Source organism: Rhinolophus sinicus, linkage group LG13 (genome assembly GCF_036562045.2).
Source record: "Rhinolophus sinicus isolate RSC01 linkage group LG13, ASM3656204v1, whole genome shotgun sequence".
NCBI lineage: Eukaryota > Metazoa > Chordata > Mammalia > Chiroptera > Rhinolophidae > Rhinolophus > Rhinolophus sinicus.
The window spans coordinates 28,324,380-28,347,278 of NC_133762.1; the positions used below are offsets into that span (position 1 = coordinate 28,324,380).

General features: G+C 47.8%; 1 protein-coding gene across 1 annotated transcript; it reads right to left on the reverse strand.

Annotated features, from left to right (window-relative positions):
• Nucleotides 1-3,044: 3,044 nt before the first annotated feature.
• On the reverse strand, nucleotides 3,045-13,257 carry CD40 (CD40 molecule). The gene is made up of 9 exons (XM_019749745.2): nucleotides 13,117-13,257; nucleotides 10,082-10,160; nucleotides 9,639-9,764; nucleotides 9,201-9,347; nucleotides 8,739-8,832; nucleotides 5,783-5,844; nucleotides 4,319-4,405; nucleotides 4,166-4,197; nucleotides 3,045-3,642 (listed from the first exon to the last, which is right to left on the reverse strand). Exons 1-9 carry the CDS (start codon nucleotides 13,165-13,167, stop codon nucleotides 3,481-3,483), a joined length of 840 nt encoding a protein of 279 aa, XP_019605304.2. The 5' UTR covers nucleotides 13,168-13,257; the 3' UTR covers nucleotides 3,045-3,480.
• Between the last annotated feature and the right edge of the window lie 9,642 nt (nucleotides 13,258-22,899).

Here is a 22,899-nt window from a genome sequence, read left to right on the forward strand (position 1 = left end):
TTCATCACGCTGCTCAGAACAGCATGCAATTTAAAACATGAATTGTTTATTTCTGGAATTTCACTGTGGGGACAGAGCCCCAGAGAGCAGTTTCCAGGCTCTCGGCCTCACATGGAAAGGTGCTGTCTCGGGTAGTAAATGGCCGTCAGCTGTGGCTAGTTGGCCGTCAACTATAACCATTGAGCCATTAGCTACTAATACAACTGCCGCGGCTACGTTGGGGAGTCGAGTCAAGGAGAGTCGAGGAGAGTCGGTCGGTTGGCAGAAAAGCGGACAGCAGGTTGCAGGTCATGTGAATCCAGCCTCCAGTGAGACTATAGTGGTATGACTCCCCTACCTGTGGCTCCGTGGGTGTTCCTTTTTAGCTGAGAGCCCTGGCTGTGCCCAGGAAGTCTGGCTGTGCCCAGAAAGACTGGTGGAACCTTGCAATTGAATGGGAGCAGCCGTTCGATGTAGCAGAGCTTCTACTGGTGCGGGCCCTCCCTTCCGTGGTCTCTCATTCAGGACTCTCAGGATGTCCCAGAGGCCCAGTCACGCATCGTGGGAGGGTGTTTTGACACCCGGAGACCTTGCTTCAAAAGGCCATTATAGCGTTCAATCATGCCAGCTGCTTGTGGGTTATACGGAGTATGAAACAACCTTTCCACGTGAGGCCGAGAGCCTGGAAACTGCTCTCTGGGGCTCTGTCACCACATTCACTTTTTTTTTTTTTTAAGAAGGGTGCAGCTCACAGTGGCCCATGTGGGGATTGAACCAGCAACCTTGGTGCTACCAGCACCACGTTCTAACCAACTGAGCTAAACAGCCACCCCTGGAATTTTACATTTAATATTTTGAGACCAGAGGTGACCACAGGTAACTGAAACTGTGGAAAGTGAAACTGCAGATAAGGTAGGGGGGGAACTACTGTACAAAAATATACTAATGTATGAGCTCTGCTAGCTCGTAGGGGGGATGTCTCCCAGAAGCAGACTCTGTGACAAAGAAGGAATGCAGGTTGTTTGTTTAGGAGGAGAACTCCAGAAGCACCAGGGGTGGGGGTGGTGGAAAAATGAGACACGGGAGGGGAGGAACCCCAACACAGTGGGGCAGCTGGGAATCTATCCCTCTAGGGAACCTAGGAGGAAGTATAGACCATACTTCATACTTGTCGCTTCCCAAGGCAAGAAGGCTGGGTCATTACCCTCCAACTTTCATTCCCAGTTGGTTGAGAGTATTCCTGGGCATGACCTCCCCTTAACTCCCCAGGTACATCGACCTGCCCCACACCTGCACCAAGCATGTTTGCAAGACCAGAGAAAGCCCCAAGGCAAGTGATCCCAAGCGCTTGCAAAAGGACACAACTGCTTATCTAGAAATCTGAATGCCAAGGGCAATCGTTTTCAAAGCATCACCTGGGAACCTGGTTAGACATGCAAATCCTTGAGCTCCTTCCCAGACCTACTCAATCAGAAGTGGGGCCCAGCGACCTGTCTTATAACAAGTCTTCGGTGGTTCTAATACGTGGTCAAGACTGAGACCCTCTGACCCAGGAGAAGACAAAGGAGGTATCAACAGCAGCTGCTGCAGGTATTGTCTCCATTTTCCGGATGAGGAAACTGAGACACTGAGAGATGAAAGTGACCCGCCCAAGGTCACACAGATGCTAGGTGGCGGAGGTGGTGGGTCTTTTGTCTCTTTCCACCATACTGCCATGTACAGGACTAACACTAGCATTTGGACTCTAGGTAGGGGAAGAGGGTGCGGTCCCAGAGCTCCCCTCCCCCCATTCCACCCCACTACCACTTTGCTCCACTTTCTAAAGCAAATGTCTCCACCTGGCGCATCTAAATGGTTTTCGAAGCTCTTCTGGGAAGACGGCCAAGCCAGGTGCCCCTAGGCTCCCAGCTGCCCTCACAGCCTCCACCAGGGACAAGCCCTTGCTACACACACTCTCCAGGTAGTGGGACACATTGGGGAAATCCAAAGCAGCTGCTTTCAGGGGGAACAGTTGAGATCCCCGGGATAAACCAGCCTGGTCTCCTCCACACCACGAATCTCAATCTTCGGGCCAGAGATTTACACAGCTCTTCCTTCTCCTCGTCCTACAACCTTCCTCCTCTCCTCTCCCCTCCCCTCCCCTCCCCTCCCCTCTGCTCCCACTCCATCTGCTGCTCCTCCTGGCTAGGCTCCCCCTCAGTTGGCACAGCAGGAAAAGAGAACAGGATGGTTTATTTTTATCCTAAGATACTGCTGGGGGGAAAGGGGTGCCATCTGACCGAGAAGCAGCAGCTCCTGTAGCAGGTGGGAGGTCAGAAGGAGATGGGAGGCCCAAGATCTCCCCCAGGAAGGAGCTACGGATTTGGGTTCCCGCAAGCAGAGAGGTCTGGGACAAGCAGCGCAGGACCCGGAGTGGGGAGCTCTGAGCGGCACCACCCCGAACGGTTATGTTCTGTGACCGTAGGCAAGTCACTTCACCTCTTGGGGCCTCTGTTTCCACCTCTGTGAAAGAGGGAGGGATGTGAGCCCTGCCTGCCCCCAAGTCTGTTTTTGTAAACATGCATGAAATGGGGAGAGCCCTTTGCAAGCATGGTACCTACTGGGAGCACACAAGGAAACTGCCCGAGAGAGGCAGCAGCCTGGGGACATTCTTATCCTCAGACAGTGCCCTAATTTTGTGAGTCTCACAGCAGGTTAAGCAGCCCCTGCCACCCAGCATGTCCACCCCTGTTTTTCTTTTTACATGTTTGATGACTTTTTAATTATATAAGCATAACGTGCGTTCACTTTCCTTTTGGGGAAAAACAATGAAGCATTATGGGAAAGTCAAATCTTCCTTTAACCAACCCTCCCCCAGCGCCTATTTCCCCAACCCAGACTTTACAACGCTCTGAGCTGTGCTTCCAGAACCCTTGTTATATCTTATATACAACGTGTATTATTTTATACATATATAGAGATGATAGATCACATTGTTTTGGGGTATGTGCTTTAAAGAAAAATATTTTCTATGCCCATTATTCTGCAACCTGCTTTTTTTTTCCACGACAGTGTTTCTGAGATCCTGTTGTATAAATATATTACAATTTTATTTAGCCAGTCCTCTGTTGATAGACAGTTAAGTGGCTTCCAGTTGTTCACTGTCACAAACAACGCTGACGTGGATATTCATGCAGCTGCCCTCCTGGGTTCATAGAAACCGCCATGATCCATCTCTGGGCACTGAATGAACCCCTGGGTTGGAGGGTTTAAAGGTATTACTGTAGACCCCCAAAAAACTTTTGCCTCCATCTTTTAAAAGCAAGTTGGGAGATTGAATGGGCTCCAGGCTGGAATGGGAGGCTCCCCAGAGGTGAACTGCTTCTGAGCCACAGGGGTGCAGGCAGAGGGGGTCTGTGCAGAGCGCCAGCCCCTCCCCCTCAGGTGTCCGCAGCAGCTCCAGGCTCCCCGGCCACACGTGCGCATTTGTCCATGCTGCCACGCTTCTGGGCACGCACAGCCTCACTGTCTCTCCTGCACTGAGATGCGGCTTTCTTTTCCATCTTCCTGCGTGACCGGCTGGCACCCGTGTAAGGTCTCTTGCACCGGAGCAGTGGAGTGGGGGCCCGAAAAATCCACATCGGTCTCCACAGGATCCTGCCGTTTGTCTTTAAGTTGGATGCCCTGGGGAGCCAGAGGCATGAGGTTACCCAGCAACATTTCCAAGGAGCCCTTCCCTCCTCTGATGGGGATCCCCCTACAATCCCCTTCCGCTTTCCCAAACAGGCCAAGGCTGATTCCACGGGTGCCTCCTGCCCCCTGCTGGCCACACCGAGGGTGTCAAGAAGCTTCCAGTGGGTTCAAGGTGCTGCCCCACAAGGTGGCCCACGGCCCCTGCTCCAAGGCCCCAGAGTGGTTCTCCACATATTGAATGTCAGGAAAGAAGCAAATGACATCACTGACTGCATTGGTGCTGGGACAGCTCTGTGAGGTGAGCTCCGAGGGTGGCATGGCTGGCGCCGAGGGAGGGAGTGGGAGGCGCCCTAGAGCACAGGGGTGGGGGTGGGAGGAGCCTGTTCTGCTGCCACCCTCCTGGCTGCAGGGGCACACCCACCCCCGAATCCATTTTACTGCCATATAGGCAACAATGAATCAACCTTCTTTCCAGTTTGCCAAGACTCTAAGCCGGTTCCCAGGGGTCACCTACCTTTTCATCGTCTGGCTCCTTGGCCACCTTTCCTAGAGAGAGGGGAAAAAAGTGGGGGAGGGGGTTGGTGAGGCCAGATCAGGAAACAGGTAGCCAGTTCCGCTTTACGTTCTCCTCCCTCCCACACCCTCCCCTCCCCACCTGGGGACTCACGGATACATGCAGACATCAACAGGACAGAAAATAGGATCCCCATAATGACGGGGATCACCACCAAGGCCCTCATCCGATACTGGAAACCTGGAGAAATCGAGATTTCATCAGTGGCTCCCCACCCGAAGCTGCTGCGCTTTGTCAGACTCAAACCCTTCCAGGTCTGAGCTCCTCTACATCAGAGGTTTCAAACAGGTGGCCCTGGTAAAATGTGGCCCGCAGACGTCTTTAGGAAGACCAGCACATTTTTAAATCTTTTTGAAACACTTGAAAATCAGGAGATTACAAATTTAAGATCTAGATATCTGGTTTCTCTTAGAAATTTGGAAGATCAGCTGCCACTGGGCCAGCAGCCCCGCTTAGCACCCATCGGCCAGAACTAAGCGGTGGTACCTATCTCCACTCCTCACCACCCTCCCCATCCTTCCCTACTCTCCACCCAATGCTGAGGTCCAACATCATGTATGTCTGCACTGTTGCCTTTGTTTTGGAAAAATAGAGGGGAAATTAAAGTGTTTCCTGTATCTAAGTCTCTATTCCAAAAGGGAAAAATGAAAGAAAGGCCAAGAGGAAGGGCAGGGACGAGAGTAAGGCACACGCCTCAAGACAAAATTTAAGGGGACTCTAAAAAACTCAGTAATCAAGATAAGTAATATTTTCATGTCATGTTTTGAAAAATCAAGTCAGCAAACTATAGCCCACAGGCTGACTGCCTATTTTTTAAATAAAGTTTTATTGAAACCAGGGCCAGGATTAGGCTGAGACAAGTGAGTCAGGGTTACGCAGATGTAGGGTTGGATCATGTCTTCAGTTAAAATTGTGATGTTTTGTTCACTATGGATTGTTTTTTGCATTAACTTTGATTTGTTTTAAATATTGCATCAAAATGTTATTTATCTTGATTATTGCATTTTTCTGGTGTGCCTTTAAATATTGTACCCAAGACAAGTGCCTCGCTCATCTCACTCCAGTCCCAGCCCTGCCAAGATGTCAAAGAATGTTATGAAAAAGGAAAGAGAGTGTATATGTCACTCATTAACATGACCTGCCCAGTCCCTGTAGTTATTTGAGTCTGTGATCTGTGCTGTAGGCCAACCTCCTTGTTCTAAAATCAAAACTGAGGCCCTGAGAGGAAATAGTGTCACAACATGCTGGTACCCAAGGTGCAGGGTGGTGGAACAGCGTAGATGGAGCACTTCTAAAGCGCAAGAGCCCATGCCAGGCACTTGCACCAACCCACTCAGGGAAGTACTGTTATTATCCCATTTTACAGATGAAGAAACTGAGGTTTGGAGAGGGAAGGTGACTTGCCCAGGCTCCACAGATAAGAGCTGACATGCCAAAACTCCAAACTGCCTCCGCCTCTCACTTCACTTCTCATCCAGCGTTCCTGTGTGCCTCAGTTTCCCTCTTTAGTTCCCGACCTTCCTAGCCTGCTGCCAGGGCCTGTTCTCCATGACTCACCACAGAGAGCATCAGTCTTGTTAGTCCCTGCCCGTAGCTCCACCAGGCCTTTGGTCTCACAGCTGTGTACAAACACATGTGCAGAGAGAGAGAGAGAGAGAGAGAGAGAGAGAGAGAGAGATTAAGTTTCCCCAACCATAAGATTTCCAACCCCAGAGGGAAACCATCAACAACCAACAAGTCCAGGTTCACTGAGCACATATTATATGCATCCTCTTCTGCTGGTTTTGAAGCAAACTCTGTTCTTGTGGAACTCATGGTACAGAGAAAAGATTATCACACATCTTGAAGGAGTAATAATACAACAGTCTCTGTGATAAAGACTAAAGTGAAGTAGGAATTGTTCAGACAAGAGGAGACACAATCCACAGTGGCTGGAATGGACAGATGATGCATTCAGTGTATGGCAGGGCTTCTCAACCTCAGCACCACGGACAGTTTGGGCCACATAACTCTGTTGTGGAAGCTGTGCATTGTAGGATGTTTAGCAGCATCCAAGGCTCCACCCACTAGATGCCGGTGGCACCGTCACCCCCCAACCCCCCATCACGACAACCAAAATGTTTCCAGATATTGTCAAATGTCCTGGGGACAAAACTGCTCAGTTGAGAACCTCTGGTTTAAGGATCATCCAGAAAGATTTCCCTGGGGAAGTCAGGTCTGAGTGGGGATGGGAAGGATGTAAAATTTAGAGCAGCTGTACCTCCTCTGCAGAACAATGTGATACAGAGATTAGGTGGGTGACGTACTAGATGGCATTAGGGAACTATGGAAAATTTGGCCTTTAGAACAAGATCACTGATAATCATCCATAAAGGCTTTAACTGGATTCAGCCGGTGAGTTGCATCCGTGTTCAATGAGACGACTTAAGCAGCGAGAAGACTCCCATGTACCAAGAGCTTACAGAACGAGAGAGAACAGAAAAGCGGCCAGCCGGGAGGCCAGTGCAGGAGTCTAGATATAAGATGATCTGGTCCTAGGTGGTCCCAGGGGAAATGGTGAGGAATGGTCAGAGAAAGACATCACAAACAAAAAATCATCTACAGTGGAGGAAAGAGAGAGAAGCTTCAAAGAAAACATACATCAGAAGAGTTAACACAAGAAGAGAGCTTAAGAGTTTACAAAACACCTTTACGTGTCTTCCTCAAGCCTTGTGAGATGAAGGTCATTCCCAGTTTTCCAATGAGGAAACCAAGGCTCAGAGAAAGGAGGGTCACAGGCTTGCACAGAGCCACACCCTTTCTAAGCTGCAGTGAGGCTGGAACCCAGTGCTCTGATTCTACTTCACCAATGTGCCTCCACTCACCAGCCAACGTCTACAGTGTTTCCCTAAAAATAAGACCTGGCTAGACCATCAACTCTAGTGCATCTTTTGGAGCAAACATTAATATAAAACCCGGTATTATATTATATTATATTATATTATATTATATTATATTATATTATATTATACCTGGTCTTATGTTAAAATAAGACCGGGTCTTATATTAACTTTTGCTCCAAAAGATGCATTAGAGCTGATGGTCTGACTAAGTCTTCTTTTCAGGGAAACACGGTATCAGTAAAAACGTACTGAGCACCTACTATGTTCTAGGCATAAGGGATGCATCCGTAGAAGGAGAAAAAAAGAAAAGCCAAGACTCTGCATTTCAGGAGTTTGCAATCTATTAGAGAAAGGCAGACAGTCAACAAATAAAGTATATATGGGATGCTACAATTTGTGTGGACGATATGTGTTTGCACACATGCATGCGTGCGTGTGTGTGTGTGCATGCACACACATGCAGGCATGCATAGAATCTATGGCAGGACATACAACATACAGTGGCTGCCTCCAGGGAGGAGAACCGTGTGGCTGAGGGACAGGGGTGAAAGGGAGACTTATCACTATCGGCCCTTTTGAGCCTTCTATCCAATGTGCCTGTCTTACTCTTTTTTTTTTTTTAAACTAAATGGAAACAGTTCATGGGGTGTGTGGTTAAGGGTATTCCAGGTAGGAGAGTGGAAGGCAAGAGAATGAGCAGTGTATTGAGAGGTCAGGAAACGGGGCTGGAAGGTCGGAGGCCATGCAAGAGCCCGGGTTTTGTGCTAAAGGCCCAGAGAGCCATGGGACGTGTTAAGCAGGAAGTTCCTGTGGCCGAAAATGAACTGCAGAAAGCTCACTTTGGTAAGCGAATGGAGAACCAACTGACCGGGAGAGACTAGAGGTGGGGAGGCTGGGGAGGAGGCGAAGGCATCCTCCACACCATGGTGATAAGGCCCAAACTAAGGGATGACACTAGAGATAGAAGGAGGAATCCCAAAAAAAACTAGAAGGCTGGATAGACAGGACCTGGTGACTGATTTGGGGTTGCAGGTTGGGGGGGGAACCCCGGGACGAGTGCCCTGTGGCAGGTGGTGGCTTTCACAGAGGGTGAGGGGAGAGGGTGGGTGCGTCCCTTCAGTGACTTTGCGTCACCTGTATGGAGGGGTGCCCTCAGCAAATGGATGACAGTCTGGGACCCAGGAGACAAATCTAGACAGGAGATGTTGATTGGGAACCACCCAAGAGAGATGGTAGCTGAAGCCATGGAGATGGATGAGATGGCCCAGGGGAGGTAGACAAAGTCACTGGAACGTAGAGCAGAACAAAAGCCTAGAAAACCAGTTAGGGAGGAGGAAGCCAGGGCAGAGGAGGCTAGAAGGAAAGTAGAAGAGGTGTCACGGTGCCCCCCGCCCCCACCCCAAGAAGGGAGTTTCACGGAGAGATCAACAGTATATATTACTACCAAGAGACCAGACAAGAAAATGCTGAAAAGTTCCCATTTGGTCAGCCATGAGGTGGCTCTAGATGTTTTACAAGTGTGAGTGTGTGTGGACGCGGGGAGCAGGGCAGAAGGCCAGGTGGTAGGATAGAATGCAAGTAGATTCCATGCCCCCCGTGGGGCAGAAAACACAAGGGATTAGTCCTTGTACCTTGTCCAAGGGTGACACTTTTCAAAAGCAGATGACACATTGGAGAAGAAGCCGACAGGGCAGGGTTCGCAGATGGTATCCGAAAGCTCTGTACCTGAGAGGAAGGAGGAAGCATTAATCATCAGAGTAGACCCCCTCTCTGGCTCTCAGGGGAACTGATGGGACAGGCAAGACAGGAAGCTCTTCCTGCCTGGAGCACTCTTCCGCCAGCCAGCACACAGCCTGCCCCAACGGCTGCAGCCCTAGGAAGCCTTTTCCCACTGCCTCCCAAGGCAGATACCCATCGCAGGAGGCAGAACAAAGAAAAAGATCCCATTTCCTGCTCAAACTAGTGGACATACTACTGTAGGTTGGAGTCTCCATTCCCTCCACCTCTAGGGCTGGGTGCCCATTGCTCCACCCTTCGCCTTGGGCCCTCGGCTCCTCTCTCCTCTAGAGCAGATTCTCAGACAGGCTACTTACCGATCTGCTTAACCCCAAAGCCCGGGGGACACAGGTTGTGCAGCGTGCAGCTTTCACAGGCATCACTGGTACAGTGTTGACCTTCCTCACAGGTGCAAGTCGTGTCTGTTTTCGAGGTGCCCTCCCTCTGGACCCGGAGCCCGAGGTCTGTGCAGAGACAGGCAGGAAGCATGGGAACCCCTTGATGGCCATTCTTAGGGCCCACTCCTCACACTTTCTGCTCTTTTTTTCTTAGACCCTCTTCCCAGTAGGAATGGCAATCAAATTATTTAACAGCCAGTGCAACCTAGACTCTGACCAATCAAAACAGACACTGGCTATTTAAAATAATAATAATAATAATAATAATAATAAAATAAACAGAATGACTATCTTCTCAAGAATGATCTGGAATATCAGTCCCCCTCCCAAGTGCCCCTTCCCCAGCAGCTCACGCACTGGGGTCGCAGTATTTGTGCTGGTGACAGTGACTGTCTCTGTTCTCGGTGTCCAGGAATTCGCCTTTCCCACAAGGAGCGCATTCTGTGTTAGTAATCTCTGTGCAGTCATTCACCAATTTCTCTCCTGGAAAACATCAGGAAATGAGGCAGCTCCAATGAACTCAATGAGTCAGACACTTACGGGAAAATGATCAGGCTGGGCTTTAGGGCCGAGGGATTCAAAGAGGAGTCTCAGACCTTTCCAGCCTGCATCATCTGGTGGGGGACATGGAAGAGATAGGAACCCTAAGTCCTGGGTAGGTAGAGAGGAAACCCACAACCTCATGTCAGCAGGGCAGGGATAGGAAATCCCAGAGGTCATTTAAGACTCGAGTTTACAGTTGACACAAGGGGTCTGCAACTGCCAGTAAATGAAGAGGGGCTAGAGGGTTGGCATCTCACCTGGTGGGCACAAATTACAGCACTGACTGTTTATTGGGTATTGATTTTCTTTGCATTCAGTGGGTGGTTCTGGGTGGACCTAAAAACAGAATTGGGCAATTTGAAGGGATCTTGAAATCTCTGCTGTAGCCTCCTTGGCAGGAAGGCGAAAATCAGCCAGAACACAGGTTAAACTGAAATGGAAATCCAAAGCAGAAAAATGGAGCCTGCCTATTACTTGGTACGTTTGTTTTTAACTAAACTGCCAACTGATGTAATTGTAAAAGCACTCAGAGAATCATATGGTGTTTTACTAAGCGATTGTACTGGAACCTCACAATAGTCTCTGAACTAAACAGATCTTCCTTTTGGCTGGACACCTGAGTCTTTCCTCTTTACAAAGATCCAAAAGCATATGAGGACCCCAGTCTCTCCCCTGGAGTCCTGAGGCTGGCTGACTTCAGCTGGTCCTAGTCCTGACTGGAACTGCATTTAGCATATGGCCTCTTCCTTCTATTGTTTTGCTCCCCGCCCCTTCCCCTCTCCAAGCCTCCTCATGGTTTCTCCTTTCAACCTCTCCCCCAAGAAGTGCCAGAAAACTGTGCAGCTGGAAAGATAAAATCCATCTCTTTCACTTTACAAATGGTGAGACTAACGACCAGGGAGGCTGGGTCACTTGCCCAGGGTCCCACAGTGATAGAATCCAAATGAGTACTCAGGTCTCAGTACTCCCCCTCTCCATCAACTTGGGTTTTACCTGAATTTTTATACTATATCCAGGTTCCAATCATGCTATTAATTACTTTTCATTAAATTAAATACATTTATTTTCAATGTAAACCTTATGTCATTGCCATGAGAGGAGAACCAGTCTCACTTCTCATAAATAAAAGGTAACCCTAAAAATAAATTCAACAGAAACAAAGCAATGTTATTGAACCCCAGCTTGTTGTTTTGCTTGCCGACAGCCCTCCACCCCAGCCCTGCTCTTGATTTTTGTTTAAAAAAGAGGATTGGCAAGCACTTGAAATGTGTTAAGCATACTGTAACTCCAGAGACTTCTTCCTTGAAAAAAACATGAGCAGGATTTTAAACAGAACTCTAAAGTGAATTTATGTTTAGTTCTGTATGCACGTCCTCCCTACAATCACCCCACACTTTGGGAACAGCCAGTGAAAAGAGCAGAGGTTTGAGAGACAAACAGCTTAAGGCTCCAATCTGGACTTTGTAACACTAGTTATTTTGCTTCTATTAGTCTCAGTTTCCACATCTCTAAAATGGGAATAATCTGCCCCACAGATTAGGTTGTGAATATGAGAAAGAACATATGTATATGGCCTGGCAGTGTCTAGAACATAGGTGCTCATTAAATAGTAGTTTGTCACACATATGTGAATATCTACTTGGATGCCTAGCACCGTGGCTAACTGGCTGGATGTCCAGGATCCTGCCTAATTGGTGGCTCTTATTCAGCCATTACTTACAGAAGTGCATCTTACCCCAAATGGGGAAGGACATAGAAAAGGCTGCACCTCCAACGTCACACCAAAACACAAATCCTGTGAACATTCTCCCTGCAACGCTGTGGACCTTCCCACCATTCCCAGAACAGTGAAAGTCCTTTATGTCATTTCAAACACAAGAGAACTACAGCTCCTCCTCTGCTCCCCTGCTCAATCCCCTGCTCCCACTCCCTAGCTCGTCCTTTTGGCACAAAGGAGCTCAAGACCAAGGATTGGACACTCTCACCACCTGAGAGGCAGGCTCAGGAGTCAGGCCGATGTGTATTTATACCCAGGTTCCACCTAGCTCTGAGAATTTTGGCAAGATATTTCCTCTCTCTGGGTCTCAGTTTGCTTATCTGTACAATGGGGGGTTGAAAGAAATCAAGAACAAGAAAGCATGTAAAGCATTTTGGTCTGAGCCTGACACACAGGAAGCTGCTATTATTGTCACAGCCCAGTCTCTACCTAGAGCCAAAATTGGGAGTTCCGTCTTGAGAAGCCCAAACCAGCCTTCGCCTTATCTCTCCCTGGCTCTCCTTCCACTCCCTCCCTCTTTCTCCTCTCTCCAGCTCCACCCTCCTCCTACCTCCTTCCTCTCTAGGAGCCATTGCTTAGAGTGAAAATGAAAGCTCTGGGACCAAAATAGCTTCCCCACGGACTCTTCCCTGGCTGCCAACCCTCTTATTCCATGGGTCATTCCTGCTCAGACTTCATGTCAGAAACTAAAGTCCCTGAAAGTAGGGGGAGGCCAGAGGGGTTGGGATGAGAGGGTAAGGTACTTGGGGGATTCCCAGCCTCCAGAATGAGGAACTACAAAAATATATTTAAACAAAAAGTGAGGTAAATGTGGCCTTCTGAAAATCCCGGAGATGTGCTTGATTGGGCATATCTGAGCTCTTCTGGTGCCTGGAGAAACCCTTTCTCGAGTCCCACGAACTGTTCATCTCCCCCAAAGGTCCCCTATGTCATCTTAAATTCAGGAGGCAGAGACACAGCCTTGAGTATTCCTCCTGTGTCAGATCACCCCTTGTTCCCACAAGACGCCCTGGAAGAAGGCAGCCCCAGCTGGCAAGGAGATGATAACCATTCTCACAGTCTGGCATCTGTCCACGTGCCAAAAGGACAGGAAACCGCCCAGACCACCTCTTCCCTTGGCCCGTCTTTCTTTCCATTTCTAAAACGCCTACTCTTCTCTGTATAGCCAGCCTCTGAGGCAAACCCAGAGGCCAGCCTTTTGACCAGATGAAGGTTTGAGGCTCTCCAAACCCCAACCCCATTCACGCTGTCTTGGCATGTTTCCTGCAGTGCCCCCACTACCCGACCTCTGTGGGCTACCTGGGACCCCAACCTGGGAGCAGAAAGAGGCAGCCCATCTCATTCAGCCAGTACCCGGGGTACTTTACCCAGCTTCCTCCCACCCACCCTTCTGTACCCCATCCCCCCAAAAAAAATAATCAGCTAGGAAAGTCCCTTCCCTGAAGTATTGCTTCTTCCCATTCCCCTCTCAAATCCCAAACTCGCCCGTCGGGTCGGAGCAGAAACTCAACTCACGGCGGTCAACAAGCAGCCCCAGAGGAGACACAGCAGAGGCAGACGAAGCATGGCTAGGTGAGAACGCGCGGGTGGGAGGCAACGCGCCGGACGGGGCTTCTAGTAACCTCGGGCCCCAATCCTGGGCCTCGCCCAGGAAAGGGGCGTGGTCTTCGGGGACCAATCGCGGCCAGCCTCGCTGGGGAGGGCGGAGTTCCGGGTGACACCGCTCAGGGATTTCCCCAGGCCGTTCCCATAAGTCTAATTCCCCAGGAGTTTAGGGACGCGCTGGGGAGTGGGGAGTTCCAGTGAGAGCTCTTCCTCCCTAACTTCTGGGAGTACAAAGAGCAAGCTGAAAAGGGGAAGGAGCCAGCCCGCTTCCAGGGTGGCGAAGGAAGGGAACAGAGATCCCCCACGAGACGCCACAGGGACCCCCACTGCACTCGCCCGCCGCCTCCGGGAATCCCGGCAGAACCGAAAGCGTCCCCACCGCGGATGGAGAGGCCTAAGGAAGTTCCCCCATCCCTGAAAACGGGAAGGCCACAGCTGGGTTGTGGGGAGGGGTGCTGAGGAGGCGTTTCAAGGAAAAGAGTTTGCCGATTTAGAGTTTCAATCTCTTTCAAAGGAAATTCCCTGTGTGAGCGCAGCGTCCCACCCTCCCCATTTATCCATCCATCCATCCATGCATCCATGCTCCCCGCACCAGATTCTGTTACATCCCAGTTCCCATCTGTCTCCAGGCACTTAGAGTAGACAGCCTTTGTGGGATCTTAGGATCCCTTGAGACCCTTAGGAGACTTGCACCGTCTTCTTCTGCAGAAACACACACACCTTTGTGCCTACGCGTCCCCCGTTCCTGCCCTTCACGCCATTCTTGAACCAGTGTCAACACTGCACTGCAGTTCGCTGCAAACATCTGGGTTCTGGTCCAGGCTCTGCCTTTGATGAGCAGAGTTCCCTTGAGCACAGCTTTTTCCCCAATGAAACTTAGGAACTTGAACTAGACAGTGGTTGGGGTGATGACCCTCCAAGCTCTGAATTTCTGGGCCCTGCCATAAGGCCAGGCTGTGCGGGTCAGGGAGGATGGGAGAAAGAAAGGCTGTTAACCCTGTCCTCTGGGCTTCTGCTGCAAACAGCACCGTGGATTCTACCTCTGGAATCCATCCTCTCTTTTCCATCACCTCTGCCACTACCTTAATTCAGAGGCTCATCGTCTCTCACCTGGGCTGTCTCAACAGCTTCACTCACTCAATAAATATTTGTTGAGCCCCTACTTTGTGCCAGGCAACTCTCTGTCTCTCTGTCTCTGTCTCTGTCTCTCTCTGTCTCTCTCTGTCTCTGTCTCTCTCTGTCTCTCTCTCTCTCTCTCTCTCTCTCTCTCTCTCTCTCACTCTCTCTCTCCCCACACTACTACAGTTCTCTTTGTGAACTCCAGGTCTGATCTGATGGGGCACTTGACTGCTTAAAACCTCTTTGGGCTCCCCTATGCCCTCAGGATAGTCCAGACTCCTTCTCCTGACACAGCAAGCCCTTCCCCAACCTCTGTCCCCACCTCTGTCCCCACACTCCCTGTCTTGTCCCCCATGCACACTGGCTTCACTCATGCTCACCTTCTCCCAATTTTCCAAACACGCAATTGTTTTTTTCTTACTATTTTTCTACTGTGTCTTGCTGTTTTCTTCCTTCCCTTCTCCTTCCTGGAACCAGTTTAAATTTGGCCTCCTCTTAAGTCTCCTCTTAACTCCCTGAGACAGAGGGAGTTACTCCACCCCACCTTACTCCCTCTCCATGTTCCCACAGCGTTATCTGCTGGACTAAACTCCATCTGTCTGGCCCCATCTGCTTGGGAGCTACTCGCGGGAAGGACTAATCTATCCCAGTCATGGACACACGATAGAATCCCAATACACAATTGCTGAATGAAGAAATAAGTGAGTGAGTGGGTTCAGGTAAGTTCTCATTCGAAGCACAGCCTCCAACAGGAAGGATGTGGAGGCAGGAGGCATGGTCACGCTGGTAGTTGCAACACAGACCTCAAATTGGTGGTCAGAGACCAACAATCCAGGAACCCTTGAAATCAGCCCCCAGGGGACTTCACGAAAGCCACCCAAACTTGCCCAGGATGAAGAGAACATTAAAATATCTTTTCCCTTTTCATCCCACTCCAGAAAAAAACAAGCCCAGTTTTAATTACTTTGGGGGGGAGGGGGAGGCGTTACTGTAATAACTTCAGCCATTACTTATTCTTTATTTGCTTGATTCCAAAATTGTGCCCTTCAGAAAACTGCCTTGGGAAGCAAGTCCACAGAATTAAAACATTCATTATATTATATAAAACATATCAGAGCGGCAATTAAAGCAGCTTAAATTAATGTGTGAAAGAATAAATAGTAGCCTTCGGGTTGCCCCATGGGGCGAAGACCAGATGAGATAAAGGGAAGATATTTTAGTATATGTACATCTCGAGGAAACGTGCTGGCAGACACAGGCCCAGAGAAGGCACAGAATCTTCTTGGGCTGAGAAGAGTATGCTGGAGGAGGAGAGAGAGGAGATGATTTATAGGAGGGTGGTGATATTTCCAAGCCCCATCAAAGCGGGGAAACGATGAAGTGTTTAGTAATGAGAGTAAGGCAGAGGACAATCAAAAGAGTGGGGACCCAAGATTTTGGAATCACAGAGAAAATGCCCTTTGTAGGAGAATAGGGGTCAGAGGACCAGGTGAATGGGTACGAAGTGTGCCTGGAGGTCAAGGCCACAGGACTGCCAGAATCTGGTGACCAGATGGTTCTAATATGCAAACCCAGTTGTGTTGCTCTCAGGTTTGAAACAGCTCCCCAGAGCCCTCATTCCTTCACTTCACGGAGCCTCAAGCCCATGAGCCTCCTGACCTGCATCTCTATCTGGCCTTCTTGCCTTCAACTTGCTGCTCCAGGCCATGCTGTCAGCTCGGCCTAGAAAGCTTTTCTCCACTCTCCTTTCATTGGACCAATTCCTTCTCATCCTTCAAGGCTCAGCTCAAGTGCCCCTTCCTTCTCTGGAAAACCCTCTCCAAAAGCCAACCTGGGATGTGCACTCCTAACTCCAATACCGTCTCAGAACCTGGTGGCAGCTCACCTGAGCAAGACTCTAGCCCTCCCACACTGTACTTTAATGATTCTGCTTCCTCGTGAAACCAGAGTACTGAGACAGCTCAGCTCGGTAGGGCATAATAATGAAACGTTTTTCCCCTAATCTCCACCTTCAGCCATGCTGTGTCGAATCTCCCCTTTCCATTCCTTAATGACATGTTGGGCAGATTGCATTACTTTGTATCACTTTCTGTTGTTAAACTTCCATCCTTGAAAGCTTTATTCCCAAACTCAATTTAAATCTCATTTGTATCTTCTCCCTCACTCATCCAAGGGTTGACTTGAGCCAGGTCCCTACCTGCTTGGGTAAGTGGGGAGCACATGGCCTGGCTGGGAGACATGCCCCAGCGCCCTCCCCTGTATGGAAATTGGGAGGAGGGAATGGGATTGGCCCTCTGCAATAGCCCTTTCCTTGGTCAACCCTGTTGCCCCAGCCAAACCATAGTGGCAAGTGTCCATAAATGGTTTCTCGTGAGGCACGTGAATCCATTTCTTGGGGACTTCCGCACTGCAGTTTTCTGACAGGGGACATCCACCTCAGGCCTGAGCTCGCCTACCTTGCTCAAACACCTAGGCCCCTGCCACTGGGGGGACCCTCTTGCTCAGCAGTCAGCCTGCTTGGGTGGAACACCAGAAATCCTGGCTAACTACTGGAGGGTCTGCTTGACCCAGAGAAACTCACACATCCTGGCCAGCTGCTCCACCGTGACCCGTCCCTCCACCTCTCAGGTAGGCACAGGGGGACATCAGCAAATTCACTACCAAGTAGACCCCCTTGGGGAAACTGCATTCCTGCATCTTTTCCTATAGTCACCCCTCAATCTCCGTGAGAGACTCCCAATTAAAATGAGGGAGAAGGGAATTTTCTTCCACCATAACATATAATCCTCAGCAAAACCAGAGAACTCCTCTTTCCACAGGATTATTAGATGGGCAAGGAAAAAGAAAGTGATGTTTTAGCTAAGGGATATACGACAAGTTCTGCCCTTTTTAGCAAAATGTGGAGGGAAAGTATCTGGCTCTCATTTGGAATGGAAGGTACATAGGGCCTGTTGGCTTTGGCCGTGGGTCACCGTGCCAGTTCCTAAGTAACAGCGAACTCCCACTCAATATCCTTTGGACTGGACTATCCATCTCTTGCCTCCCTCTCTCCCGCTCCTTTCTCCCTCCTTCTCTCTGTCCCATTCCCCCCGCCCCCTGCACCCTGACTCTCATCCGACCCTCTGGGACAGCCAGCTGCCATGTCATGAGGACACTTAGTAAGTCTACAGAGAAGCCCACATGGCGAGGAACCAAAGCTTCTGGCCATGACCTGCATAAGAGAGTAAAGCAGCCCCAGTGAAGCATCTGGTGACACAGCCTCAGCTGATACCTTAACTGCAATCTTGTGAAAGACCCCTAACCAAAACCACCCAGCTAAGCTCCTCCTGGATTCCTGACCCACAGAAACTGTGAGATAATAAACGTGTGTCATTTCAAGACACTAAGTTTTAGGGTAATTTCTTGCATAGCAATAGGTCACTAATACAATGTCTACCTGACCCTGAACTTGAACATTATTCCCTTATGTTTAAAGTCTTGGGAAGGGACATCAGAGTGACCATGCGTGGCTTACACCCCATATTCTGTGCCCTCTTGGCCTCCTTGGTGGGTCCTGTCCCAGCCCCCACCATTCTCCTCAAGTAAGAAGGACATTCAGATGCTGAGCAGTCAAAATAATCCATTTGCACTGCAAGATTCCTTCAGAACACTTACCACGAGCTGTAGTTCTCTGTGCAGGATGGCATTTTTCTCCTTTCCTCTTTCTCCTCCTAAGTTGGGGCATGCATCAGACCCCAAAACTAAAGAATGCAGAGACTCTCTTGGCCCAATAATATAGGAGAAATATCCTCAATAGTCAAAAGCCTGATTGCCTTTAAAATGCCAGACCCTGAGGAAAGACCTATGGGAAGGTAACTTCTCAGAGAAGTAATGGGAAAAATATATACAGAGCTTAGGAATCAGGCTTATGAGATACAATCTTTCCATAGAGCCGAAGCACAGTGAAAAGTCAAACCTTTGCTGCTCAAGGTGTATGTATGAAACACACACTTTATTAGAGTCCCCCAAATTGTCCGTGGTCTCATCCCAAAGTTAAATCAATGTTTTTATTTGTAAATATCACCTTTTTGTCCCTATCCATATGTACTTTCAGATTTTCTTTCCCAAGGATATCATAGATAGATTTCCTGTTTTACATTCTCCTATAATATTATACCATATATTATTTCCACTTTCATAAGTATCTTTTTTTCACCTTCTATCTGTTTAATTTGTTCCTTCTATCTATTTAATTTGTTCATTTCATAAGAAAAGGAATCTTTATCATTTTTTCATAATCACTTTTCTCACTTAACAATTGTTGAGTGAAGATGGGACAAAAAGCTCTTCGTTGGGGCCAGGACTTTGTCTAGTCAAAGTCTAGACTGTGTAGAAATCATTTCAGATTAATTTAATAACTGTGTGATATTCCACCGTGTGAACTGGTCACAATTGATTCAACTATTCTTCTGTTGCTGTACACTCAAGTTGCCTGCATTCAAGTTTTAACCACTGCAAAGCATGCTGTAATAACACATGTCCTTAGGCATTTGTGCTTTTATTTCTATAGAATAAATTTTTAGAAGTGGAATTTCTGGATATTGTCAATGCTACCAGATATTTTCAAAATACTTTCCAAAAAAACTTAAGAACTACTCATCATGAAAGGACCTTTGCTTTGCATTCTCTCCATCACTAGATGCTGTCATTCATTTTAATATTTGACAATTTGATGAAGAAGGATAACTCATTTTTGCTGTAATTTACATTTTCCCAATTCTTAGTGACACTGAGTGTCCTAGCAGATGTTTATTAACCATTTGGATTTCTTCTTCCATGAACTGACTTTGCCCGTTTTTCTACTCAATTGTCATTTTCTTATCAATTTCATTCATTCATGTATTCATTCAACAAATATTCACTGAGCGCTTACTATGTGTCACATATTAGGGTTATGCTATTGACTAGACAAAGTCCCAGCCCTAACAAAGAGCTCTTTGTATGATATTGGTATTAACCCTCTACTTTGTCATCCATATTGAAAATCAGCTCAGGTGTCTAATTGTACCTCCAGGTTTTCCCGTCTACATTTTCTGGCAGACTGTTCATCACTATGGTTTCAGATTTTATGATGTAAAACAACCTAATACTAAGCTCCACTAGCCATTAGTTTGTTAGAGTAGAAAGAGCACTTAGTCCAATCTCCTGGGTAGCATCTTGTTGGTACCCCTCTCTCACTCCCTCCATATTCACTGTTCCCGTCCCTACTTCAAGTATCTGTGACCTTCTCTTGGGCGGGGGGCGATTTTATGGTCACAAGAGCATGTTTACCTCTTGATGGGGGCAGGACAGAAGGGCCAGGGTTAATGCCCTTGGGAGCAGCCCTCTACCAATGATGGACTAGGAGTCGGTGGGTGAAAACCCCAGTTCCCTCATCACTTAGTGTATTCTATACTGTCTCCCAAGTCAAGATTAAGCCCCAGTTGCCCACAGTGTAACCTGCTCATTAACCCACCCTGTAATGGCTTCCTTCCTTTCCCTGTTTCACTTCCCCACTCCCTTATTGGTAGTTCCTGAGGTCACCTCTCAAAATAAACTAGTTGCACTCAAATCCTGTCTCAGTTCCCAGTTCCTGAAAGACTCCAACTAGGACACCTTGATTTGCAAGTGATGAACTAGCAGCAGGAGATGGTGCAGCGTGGTTGGTAGTAGTGTGGCCTCTGAAGGCAGAGGCCTGGGTCTAAAGCTCGGCTCCTGATTGTATGGCCTTGAGCACGGACGCTCTTAATCTCTGGTTCCTCCTTTGTAACATGGGCCTAATAGCTCACATGGTTATTCTAAGAACTAAATTAACTATGCAATTGTTTTCATAATATCCAGTAAAAAGTGATATTAATATTAGAAAACTGAGTCGTCCTAGAGAGTACAAGTAGCTCACCGATGGTCATATGGGAACCTGGGACTCTTATGTGTCATGTCAGAAGACTCTACTCTTCTGTCTTCCCATGGGCCAAGGATGTTACAGTCATGGGGTTCCACTTGTACTGGACTTGGAATGCTCCTGGACGTATAGGTGGAACCGGGTGGTCAGCAGTGCTGTCCAATAGAACTTGGCGTGGTAATGACAACCTTCTCTTGCTGCACCATCCAATATGGTAGCCACTAACTACATGTGCCTATTAAGCACTTGAAATGTGATTAGTGCAACCAAGGAAGTTAATTATTTTTATTTATTTACTGGTAATAAATGTAAATCGTCCCCTATGGCTAGTAGCTACCATATTAGACAGCTCAGGTCTAGAGAATGGGGGTTGAGCGATGACAGGAAGAATCTCTGAGTTCTTTTCTTCTCCCCCTATTCTCTCTTTCCTCCTGTCACCTCTCCTAGCCCCAGTTATTCAGTACGCTCTTCGTAACACTCGCCTTTGTACTAGCTAGGTTCTGTGGAAGGAAGGATGAGAGACTGTGACAACCATTGTATTTTTATACACCCAGCAAGGTGAAACAAACTCTTTTGTGATCCCCCATGTTGAAAGACAAGACGAATATCTGCTATAAATAAAGCTGAATAAAGATCCTTTTCTACATGGCTTCCATTGTTCCCTGTTCCTTTCTAGTATTCATGCTGAGATAATTTCCAGCTTTTCAGATCCTCAATAGTTATAAAACATACCATTACCTCTTTTTCATTTCATTAGATTTACAAGTCACAGGACTACTTTGATCCTTACCAAGTTCGTCATTAACGGTTGCAAAATAATGCTTCTTTCTGTTTCAACATGAGCCCAATACAGAACTTCCTACTTGTGTATTCTTTTATCTCCTGCTTCCTACTTTTAACCCTCTGTCTAAACAATAGCAACTAATGAAGTTTTCCAAATGCTGGTGTGTATTCACATCTAGGAAGATCCTCCCTGCACCACCCTATAACCCCACAGCAAAAGCAGTAAAAGTAGTCATTTCTTTCCTGACAGATGGTGTGGAAAGGTCTTCTGGAGTCATATAACTGATCAACCATTAGCTCTTCCAGGCTACATTTCCATGGTACCTTTAATTAACTCCACAGGGCACAGTGGGACACGTGAGCTTTGGAGCCTGACAGCCATGGGTTTGAATTCTGACTATGTTGCTTAACTGTGAGAATAAAAATAATTTCTCTCCTTTGAGTCTCAGTTTCCTCATCTGTAAAATGCAGGAATGGGATGCAGAGATTTATTTTGCAGGGTAGTGGAAGGACTAAGAGGATTTCTCTGGGAAGTCATTGAAAAGCATGGATTCCACTGCTCTGTGACCTTGGGTAATTTGCCCACCTCTCTGAGCCTCAATTTTCTCATCTACATAGTGGGTATAGTAATAATACCTACCTCTTAGGTTGTTGGGAGGATTAAATAAGGATATATATAAAGTCCTCAGACAGTGACTGACTCAAAAAAAGCATTCTTCTCTTAGTATTCCCTGAAAGAGAGCTTCTAATCCTTGTCGTTGACTACTTTCTTTAGAGCAAGATTCTTAGGTTTTTTAATGCTGTGGACTCCTCTGACCATCTGGAGAAGCCTATGGACCCTTCTTGGAAAAATGCTTGTAAATACATAAAATGTGATGAGAATTACAAAGAAAACTAATTATATTGAAATATAGTCACCAAAATATTTAAAAGACAAATGTGTGATAGAACACTAAACTCATCTGGGCTTCTTTGTTAATGGATTAAAAATAAAATAGAGTGGTAAGTATAAAATTTCCATAGTTTCAGAGTAATGAGTACAAGCAATTCAAGACACCTGCAATGGCTGTAATGTAATATGAAATATCTGTGCTTCCTGTTGGAGACACTGCAGCAAGCTCCACTGATACCGTTTGCTGCCTGTGTTCATAATTGAAAGAGAGGCTTAATTTCAGTGAGAGGTAAGTGAAAATAAGAAAGTAGGTTTTTCCCATCCAAGTTCATGACCCCCAGGTTAAGGGCCTCTGCTTTAGCACCCTGTGGGGACAGAGTCCCAGAAAGCAGTTTCCAGGCTCTTGGCCTCATGTGGAAAGGTGCTGGCTCAGTTCTTAGATGGCTATCAGCTGTAATCAGATGGCCATCCACTGTGGCTGGGTGGCCATCAGCTGTAACCAGTTAGCCATTAGCCACTAATATAACTGCCGCGGCTACGTTGGCAGGTTGGTTGGTTGGCGGAGAAGTGGACTGCAGATTGCGGCTAGCAAGGGGGGTTAGCAAGCGGATTACATTGCGGATCATGTGGATCCTACTTCCTGTGTCTCACCTGGCTGCCAGCGAGACTGGGGTGCAGGAAGGCCCCTCGTGGGGTACTGGTGGATGTTTGCTTTTGTGTCTTGACCAGCCGCCAGCGAGAATATAGTGGTATGACTCTGCTATCTATGGCTCCGTGGGTGTTCCTTTTTGGCCTCACCGTATCCCCCGTTCTTGTGCAGGGAGTGGGAGCTGAGACCCTACCTGACATACCCCTTTATCTTCAGCTGTGGGTCCAAAGTCACAGATTAGGAGGTAACCCGAAAATTCTCCTCACATCTCATGATGGCCTCTGACTGGAAAAACAATTTCAAGACGGAAGAGCACAGTACTACACGAGT